General features: G+C 29.7%; 2 protein-coding genes across 4 annotated transcripts; one reads left to right on the top strand and one right to left on the bottom strand.

Annotated features, from left to right (window-relative positions):
* The first annotated feature begins 2,119 nt into the window (after positions 1-2,119).
* Positions 2,120-5,428, top strand: LOC108338357 (uncharacterized protein At1g01500). 3 transcript variants are annotated; one of them, XM_017575182.2, is made up of 3 exons: positions 2,120-2,247; positions 2,728-3,534; positions 4,859-5,428. In XM_017575182.2, exons 2-3 carry the CDS (start codon positions 2,818-2,820, stop codon positions 5,093-5,095), a joined length of 954 nt encoding a protein of 317 aa, XP_017430671.1. In that variant the 5' UTR covers positions 2,120-2,247; positions 2,728-2,817; the 3' UTR covers positions 5,096-5,428. The 3 variants fall into 3 exon arrangements, with proteins under 3 accessions (XP_017430671.1, XP_017430670.1, XP_017430669.1); XM_017575181.2 differs by having other exon boundaries at positions 2,246-2,341; XM_017575180.2 differs by lacking the exon at positions 2,120-2,247 and adding an exon at positions 2,376-2,524.
* LOC108338358 (uncharacterized) lies at positions 5,397-7,882 on the bottom strand. Its single transcript, XM_017575183.2, has 6 exons — positions 7,700-7,882; positions 7,420-7,543; positions 7,059-7,235; positions 6,656-6,754; positions 6,142-6,387; positions 5,397-6,052 (listed from the first exon to the last, which is right to left on the bottom strand). The coding sequence occupies exons 2-6, from the start codon at positions 7,486-7,488 to the stop codon at positions 5,762-5,764; spliced, it is 882 nt and encodes a 293-aa protein (XP_017430672.1). The 5' UTR covers positions 7,489-7,543; positions 7,700-7,882; the 3' UTR covers positions 5,397-5,761.
* Between the last annotated feature and the right edge of the window lie 1,033 nt (positions 7,883-8,915).

The following is an 8,915-nucleotide window of genomic DNA, read 5'->3' as shown; positions in this document are numbered from 1 at the left end:
AATAATTTTTAAAATTTATATATAAAATAAAATTTTAAAAACTATTATATTTATCGGATATGGATATCCTATTCATAACTTATCGGATATCTGATTAACAAATTTTTCAAAATTTTGTTTTTTTTAAATTTTAATAATTATTAAATTTAATTTAATATTTTAATATAATTTAACATATTTAAATATATTAAATATAATTTTAAGTATTATTTTTATTTTCATTTATTCTTATTTTAGTTATTATTTTTCAATTTTTTTAATAAAATTATTTTAAAAATATAAATTATATTTTATTAATTATTAAAATATAAAAATATAATAAATAATATTATAATTTTTATTTAAGTTTAATATTTATTAAATTTTAAATAAAAAGCAAAAGTATTAACATATTTTATAGATTTTAATATATAAATAAGTTTTTTAAAATTTTCATTTTTATTTAAAATTTAATAATTATTTAATTTATTTTAATGTTTTATTATAATTTAATATATTTGAATATATTAAATCAAATTTATTATTATTATTATTTATTATTATTATTATTATTTTTATTTTATTTTTATGTTTTTAATATAACTATTATTATAATATAAATTATATTTTAATAATTATTAAAATACAAAATTATTTTAAATAATATTTAAATTTTAAATTAAATTATTATTAAGTTAGGGAAGATTGTTTTTAATAAAAAAGAAAATAAAATGGAAAAATATTTATTAAAGTTAAAGTAAAGTTTTGAAAAAGTTGGAAGTGTAGGATGAGATACCAAAAAATTAAAAGTGGAATTTTTGGAGGTGCAGATGAGATCTTGGAAGTGTAGGATGAAACACTCTCGCCTCAAAACCTTCGGAAAAATCTAGCCTGACAGTATTAGGTGTTTTTCTTATTGCATGCCCATTATTACTAACTACACCTATACTATTAGAAAAAAATAATTAAAATATTCTTCCTCCACTCTACTCTTTAAGAGAAAGAATAAGAGAGAATTCAGTTTTAGAAAAGTTTATTATGTAAATTATCATGATTTTAAACTTAATTGAACCTTAAAATAATAATATGTTCAATAAACACAAATTTCATAAAAATAAATTATAATTTAAATTTTAAGTTTAAGTTTAATTTAAATATATAAAACTTATTTATAAGATAATATATATATATATATATATATATATATATATATATATATATATATATATATATTAAATTAACCTTATTTTTGATAAATATGAGACTTTGAAAAATATATATTCTAAAAAAACTCATTTTGAAAGATATTATTGATGTTGTTTGAAAATTTTGTTCTAAACAACTCGTTTTAGAAAACTCATTTTGAAAACTCCCTTAATTCTTTTTCTAAAAATTCAGAAGTAGTGTCCCAACAGTCATGGTTTGAAAATTTAAAAAAAGAAACTTACTTTGAAAGATTTCCAGAACAAAAAATCCGGAAGTCTCTTTTATAAAAATAAAATACTTATTTTAAATATTAATTTTGTATTAAATATTTGATAATCGAAGCATAGTTTAATAAAGATTGATCCAAATTTAATTAGGTTAAACTAAGGTTTAAAGACTTGGCCTAACAATCACATCATATCACTTTCACCTTTTGACAACCAACATCTTTATTTTCTTCGTATTTATCTGATTTTATCGGATAAGATGAACCACGTCTCACAACCCTATTTCTCTCCTTTCATATTTTCAAAAAAACTTATGTAACAAATACTTTTCTATTTTTAATAAACAATTATAATTATTCATATTTCAATTAGAGTTAAAGCTTTACGATAACTTTAGTTATCTTTAATTGAATTATTATTATTTTTTATCTATTGAATATTAAAAAAGTAAAAATATATACATTTGTCGTAAACTTCAAATCTATATAAGCTTTATTTTATTGAGTTTTTGAAAGCTCAATCATATTATTTTCCACCGTATTATCACAAAATGTCATGTTTGTATATTGTAACAATAATTTCTTATTAACTCGAGAAAAATGTGGATTAAAGTATAATCTTAAATAATATCCTTATTTTCTGCACATCACAGTTTATTATAATTTCTGATTAACTTAAGATACTGACACTGTTTGCATCATATGCTTGTAAAGAACTCTTGCCAGATATTATTATTATTATTATTATTATGATTAGTATTATTACTATTAGTATGCAAAAACCACGGGGCAGAACATAGATGATTTGTATGAAAAGGTGGAAAACGATCTGACAGGTACTTTGGTTTTAGAATTTGATTGCATCTAAAGCATTAGTGGCTTAGGATGATGCTAGACATGATTTGAGATTGGGATGTAATATTTTTCGTGGTAAGAGTTTAACTGAGGAAAAAGAGGGATTTTGAATTTGTTTGTGGTTATGCTCCTTCTGATCTTAACACGGATTTGGCTATTACTAACAAAGATGGGATGTCTGTGTTATTTGCTATATTCATCACCTTCTTTCTTCCTCTTTTGTTCTAACTCAAAACTTGCTGTTTTTTTCTACTCAGAGTAATGATTTAGTTTCCACCTTCACTCTCAACTTTTTCTTCCCTTCTATTTTTGTTTATTTTTAACTCATGTCTCTTTGAATTTTAACTTCATACCATGTTTTGCCGTATGTGTGCTTCAGTTTTGGTTTTTGTTATATTTTGTTCACCACGTGTTGGTTCAATTGTCTGATGACTCCAAGGATTTGGCTGATTGTGAAGCAGGTTTCAGTTGGAAATCTGGTGTAGACTTTGATGGTTCTTCCATTTCCAAGGATGCTTTCAGTCACAAGAGGGTTTTTGAAGTGAGTGGATATGGAAGGATCTTATGATTCATCGTCACGCAATGGAGAAGCTGGTAACAGAAACCTTCAGATCATTGAATACTCTCCTTATAAACCTTTCAACATGATGATACCCTCACCTTGGTTCGATCTGAGAGTGTTTTATGTGAGAGTGAGTAGAATTCAGGTTGATGAATCCACCCCGGAGTTTCTCTCTCTCCATCATATTCCTCTCAGTCCTGATACCCTTCTGGAGGTGAATGGTGTTAGGAGCAGCATTTACTGTGATGCAGAGTCTTCAGTTCTGAGAAGGGATAGAGTGGATAAGAAATCTGAGGAAGCTACCTTTGTTAATACAGATAGTATACGTTTTACTGGGAGCATGAAGTTTGAGGTTTATGATAAGGAGCTTTGTATTCTCTCTGGGGTTCTGGAGATGTCTAATACCAATGGTTTTGTTGGGGAATCAAAAACTAGTGTCAAGAAATGGAGTATGAGTTGCCAAACAGAAATGGCACCTGGCTGTGGCTTCTTCAAGGGAAAATATGTTGCTGTAACTGAATTTCCTTGCCCTGAAATTGAGGTTTATGTCACTGGCAGCTTCTCAGGAACACCTATAATCTTAACCAAGACACTGCAACTCAATTGCCGAAAGAAGCATAACAGGAAATCTGCCTTGGATGCCATTCCAGAATACGAAACTACTGAAAGTCACAAAGATGTATCTGATCATGGACATGATTTGCAGGTAAAAGAACTGTAAATTTTTGGGCATCATGTTTTGAATTCTTTGTTTTTCTTGGATTAAGATTTCATATAAATGACACAATCTCTGTATAATATAGAAAATTTCGCATAAATGAGGTTCTATGAATAAACTAACTTTGCTGGATATGGGCAGCCACAAGTCACAAATAAACTATTTTTTATTATTTGTGGGAACAACTGATAAACTTCATTATTTTTCTGTTTTTTATTCTCCGATGTTCCTTGCATTACAAAAAGAGTCTTTCCTAAGGACAATTCTTAGTGAGGTCCCACAGAGTCTTTCTAAGGACTCTGTATATATGTAATTCTGTATGTGTGCTTAAAGATAATGTTACTGGTATGCTGTTCATTTGGAAAAAGAACACATGAAATGTGATATCATGGTCACATATTTACGGTTCATTCTCAAAACTCCGAGGAGACAAAAGATTTAATTTTTAAATGACCATGTGTTGGATCCTGATCTAGAATTATGGTTGGTAATTAAGGAAAGCAATCATGATCAAGGAACTTGATCTCTTGAAATCTATAAGAATCAATGTGATCTGAATTATGCAGTTAATAACTAGAATATGTTATATTGTCTTCTTTCCGTTTTTAGCTATAACATTTATGGGAATACTAATGTACAGAACAGAATTAATCTCATTCATATTTATACCTCTGATTGTATAAGAAAAGTATATTCACGTTTCAACATAACCATTAAATGATTTTGTCAAATGCCGCCTAGTGGATAGATGCTTGACATGATTTGCACATGTTATGTCTCTAGTTCTCTCTTTTGCTTGTATCAAACTTTATCTAATTTAATCTCTCATATGTAAAACACCATAATACCAATTAAATAAATAGAAGATGAGACAACAAAAAGATTATTTTAACCAAAAGATTGATGTTTTTTAACAGTAACTTTTCTTTTTTAGCTTATATTCTTGCCTAAACTCAAAAGCAGTACACATCTACATGGTGTAAACTTCTAAATTGGATTGAGAAAAAGACTTGTCAAATTACACCGGAACATTCAGCCTTCCCTTTCTTTTATGACACAACCACGTTAATTCTGAGCATCTGCATTTAGAGCTTGGTTTTTCATTATGGTTTCATCTTCGCAACATTTACTATGCATGCATTGATCCATGCCTTGATTTTCTTTGAATGTTGTAAGAATTCCATTTGAACAGATCTTTTGATCATGTAAAACATTATACTTGTTACATGTGAGTTATTTACCCCTTAATTTGTCCTGATATTGCATCCAAATTCATAGCTAGTGATAACCTCCCCTTGTTTTTGCTTTATAGCATGTTGACTACAGAAGAAGCTTCAAAACGGAACAAGAAGAGGATTACAACAGCATGTATTGGCAAAGAACAGCGTATGCAGACGGTGAAGATGGTGAACTATCATGGTTCAATGCTGGGGTACGTGTTGGTGTTGGAATTGGACTTGGCATCTGTGTAGGAGTTGGAATAGGGGTTAGCTTGTTAGTACGCTCATACCAAACAACTACTCGTAATTTTAAAAGGAGGTTCATATGACCCCTAATGAGTTTGAATATCTATGCTCTTTAGGTCAAAGGCAAGAAACTATCAGTGATATTTCCCCCCCTTTTTTGTACACTCATTCCCCTTTCATAAGCCTTTAAACAGAATGTTCTTGTTTCAAAGGAGGGCATAGATGCTCAAATTTTGTCACCACCATCAAATGACATCCATCGTGTGATTGTTTGGTAGTTCATATAGGCTGTTGGTGGCACAAGCGTTTTCATGTAAATGGTCAGAAAATTGTGTAGCAGTAAATGGATGATGTTTGAAATTTGTGTAGTTGAATAGTTAGTTCTTTTGAACAACAGTATTTTCATTGTCAGGTTATCAAAAGTCCCTCTGCTTGAGATATACATCTGCTAGATTAGGAACAAGTTTATCATATCATATCACATGGAACTGTTATGCAGTAAATAACTTCTAGATATACTCTAAATCCCTCTTATCAGTAATTAACTAAACTGGGGATACACCTTAGTCCTAATTTTCCTGAGCTGATGACTGTATAATGAATAGTATTCATATCTTCTGCACTAAAACTATGTGTATGGTTGGATTACCCTACCAACCCTTCAAAAATTACTCATAATCCAAAATTAAACAAAGAGCATGCTTCTCCCAATGGACATTCACCATCCCAGATGGTAATCTAAATTGAGCTTAACATACGTCAGGTGAAGTTTCATTAAAAACTGCAGCAGAATGCCCATTAGCAATGTGGTTTGAGAGCTTCTCATCAGGCCCCCAAAATGCTGCACATTTCAAGTCATCCTGAACCATTAATCTGGAGAACTCCTCGTGGTTATAACGCATTGTGCTTTTTCCACCTAGTTCTTTGGGAAGGTTTTCCTCATCAAAGTAGGACTTCATGAGCTCCACACTATCTTTGTTCTTTGGGTACACAAACTTCACCTTCTGAAATGTCTTGCTATCCAAGAAGTACTTAACTATCTGCATCAATAGAAGCATAACATTAATGGAATCAGTATTATTGCCAACCGCACTAAAGTAATGACATGACTAAAAACAAAGTCACAAACCTTCCAAAAGGCTTCAAAAACTCGAGGGGGGTTGTAAAGAAATGCTATGGCAAGTCTCTCAGGGTAATGATTCTGCAAAATGTTGATGGTCTCTCTGGCTGATTTCAAGGGCACATTGTTGGTTATTGACCACCCAGTGAAGTCTATCAACCATGCCATTTGTTCTTGACCCGGTGGAAGGTCAAGCAAGGCGTTTTCCAACATATACACAAAATGCCGCATCTGATTCTCCATTGAAGTAGTGTTCTACACGCAACACATAAAAAGTTTCAGATTCTACAGACACCAAGCTCTGAGAAATAATAGCTTAACTAAGGTCAAAACTGTTCAATTGGTTCCTATAAGTATCATATCATTCTGAGTTTTAGTCTCTGAATAGATTTTTTTATCACCCTCAAATTTGTAGTTGTTTTTGAAGTTGGTGTTTTTCTAGTAAATGATAATTATAGGAACAAAGTGAATAGTTTAACCTGAAACCGATTAACTAAATATCTCCACATCCAAACCATTATACCTGCATTCCTGGTCTCAGAATAAGAACAGTTCTTCCTTGTCTATCACGAAAGCTTGCTCTATACAATTTCCCAGTCTCCCCTTCCATTGCAACCTCTTGCTGACAAATAACATTACCATAAGGCATTTAGATCACATCTATATACCAAAATATCCCAAAAGACTTTATTATGTTTTTAGTTCTTCAGATTTCAGATGAATCCAATTTCGGTCTCCCTAACTTAAAAAAAAAGATATATATATTTCAGACTCTTAAAATTTGTCAAAGTTTTCAGATCCTAAGCACTAAATTAAGGGCTCTTTTCCTTTTCAAATTTGAAAAACCAGAATGATTATTTGTTAATTCACTAACCAATATTGGATTCCACTCAAATTTGGAAAGTAGAAGCTAAGCCAGAACTTACCCAGCGAATTTCCTCTGGTTTATATGTTGATCTCCACTTCAGAGTCTCCCCCAACATCTTCTTGGACTTGTCTACATTCCAGTTTCGAGCTTCCAAATATCTCTTCAAACATGCATCAGTGCAATATACCAAACCGTGACCTGATAAGGGTCCAATTGCACCCTTCAGCTCCTTGATCTGCTTGCAGAATTTTGAACATGCATAATCAGCAACAACATTCTTACTCAACAAAACACCAGAAACACAGGGTTGTCTGTGATCCCTAAAGTCTCTTCGTGTATGAACCTCTGGAACACGAGATTCAACCAACCTAAACTTCTCCAAAACAAAACATAACATCACGAAACAAAAAGCAACACACCTTTGATTCAGCATGAAGCTCGCTGCTTTCTTGGTCTTGCTGAGGGGAACTGCTCCAACGATGAAACATGGCAACCGAAGATTCCTTGGAAAAAGTTCTTGTTTTTCACAGCCAATTCCTATCTCTAGGAATGAAGAAAACAAAACCACACACAGCAAGAATAAATTAATAAGAAGCACATGAATCACACAAACAATTTTTTTCTCCTTGTGACAACAGATCCATCAAAGAAACATAATAAGTACACAACATAAACACAGACACATAACAGAAGCAGAACCTTTAAACATAAACTATGTTTTCATTCATTCTATGGTTGTCGTTGGTTAGGTAAAAGCATGGACTTGTTCTTCACAAGAAGACAATAATTCAGAAGAACCCAGAAGATCTTCACAACAGAGCAATGTGAGGAGAGAAGAGAAGTGTGATAAGTGTGTATGAAAACAAAAACAAAGGACACTGCAATAATAACAAACCATAAATAATTGACTATATTTCGTCAAATTTGTATAAATTCTTTATTTCAACGATAATATTTTTTAATTGACTGACCATAAACTATATTAATAACCATTGATTATAATATAAAATCAACTGTTATAATAAACTATATATTTGATTTATTACTTATTTTGGAAAGATTAAATTGACTTTATCGAGTAGAAGGTTATTGGAGAGATACAATGTTATTAAAATTTGAAGTCAGTATGATTCTCTATCCAAAATTTTAAAATAATAAATAAATAAGTTTTCATCTTTATATATAATGTTTTCTTTTCTTATATTTATTTAATGTAGAAATTGGGTTTACACTTAAAATTTTAACTCATATTCTAAATTACATTCTTTTTCCTTGAGTAACCAAATTCATATATTGTAACCAGTTCAGATAATATAAAATAACCATATAATTCTGCAAAATTTTAAGAGTGTTTGGTGTGATTTACATTGACTAATATAAATAAAATAGGTGTAATTATTGTTTTCTATCTAAATATTTAACCTTTTACGTTTTTCTTAATTACGAGTTATGGCTTTACCTGAATAATAATTACCATAAAAGATTTTGTTTCTACCAATTGATTGTAGAAAAAAAATTACATCTACAAGACCCATTTGTCAAGTTGGTAACCAGAAATTAAAGATTAATTAAATAAGATATTAAAGAGCATTAACTAAGAAATATTTAAATATTAAAGTCTTCACGTTTTTAATATAGCCTTTAATATTTTTCTATTAAACAAACAATAAAACGAAAAGGCAATAAATAAATTTATACGAAGAAAATATTAAACATATGTATATAGATGTATTAAACGCCTTAAGTTTTTTAAAGTATTTAATATTTTTAAATAATAAAATTAACAAATGAGGAGTAAAATAAAATACAATTGTGTGTTTATTTAAACTACCCTAATTAGTTTTTTTATTCCTTCTGGTAAAATTACATATTCTTAAAGTATAAAATTTTAATTAATTGTAAGATAATAGTTTAC

The sequence above is a fragment of the Vigna angularis genome, chromosome 7 (assembly GCF_016808095.1).
Source record: "Vigna angularis cultivar LongXiaoDou No.4 chromosome 7, ASM1680809v1, whole genome shotgun sequence".
In the NCBI taxonomy this organism is placed as follows: Eukaryota; Viridiplantae; Streptophyta; class Magnoliopsida; order Fabales; family Fabaceae; genus Vigna; species Vigna angularis.
Note: the sequence above shows the minus strand (reverse complement) of the source record. Positions and strands in the feature narration are given on the sequence as shown.

What these genes read in the sequence shown, in the direction of transcription:
- LOC108338357 (XM_017575182.2), top strand. Translation starts at nt 2,818, where the DNA reads ATGGAAGGATCTTATGATTCATCGTCACGCAATGGAGAAGCTGGTAAC. An exon ending in ATCATGGACATGATTTGCAG is followed by an intron (nt 3,535 to 4,858) that starts GTAAAAGAACTG and finishes TTTGCTTTATAG; the next exon opens with CATGTTGACTACAGAAGAAG.
- LOC108338358 (XM_017575183.2), bottom strand. Translation starts at nt 7,488, where the DNA reads ATGTTTCATCGTTGGAGCAGTTCCCCTCAGCAAGACCAAGAAAGCAGC. An exon ending in AGCTTCATGCTGAATCAAAG is followed by an intron (nt 7,236 to 7,419) that starts GTGTGTTGCTTT and finishes TTCTGCAAGCAG; the next exon opens with ATCAAGGAGCTGAAGGGTGC. An exon ending in TTTTTGAAGCCTTTTGGAAG is followed by an intron (nt 6,053 to 6,141) that starts GTTTGTGACTTT and finishes CTATTGATGCAG; the next exon opens with ATAGTTAAGTACTTCTTGGA.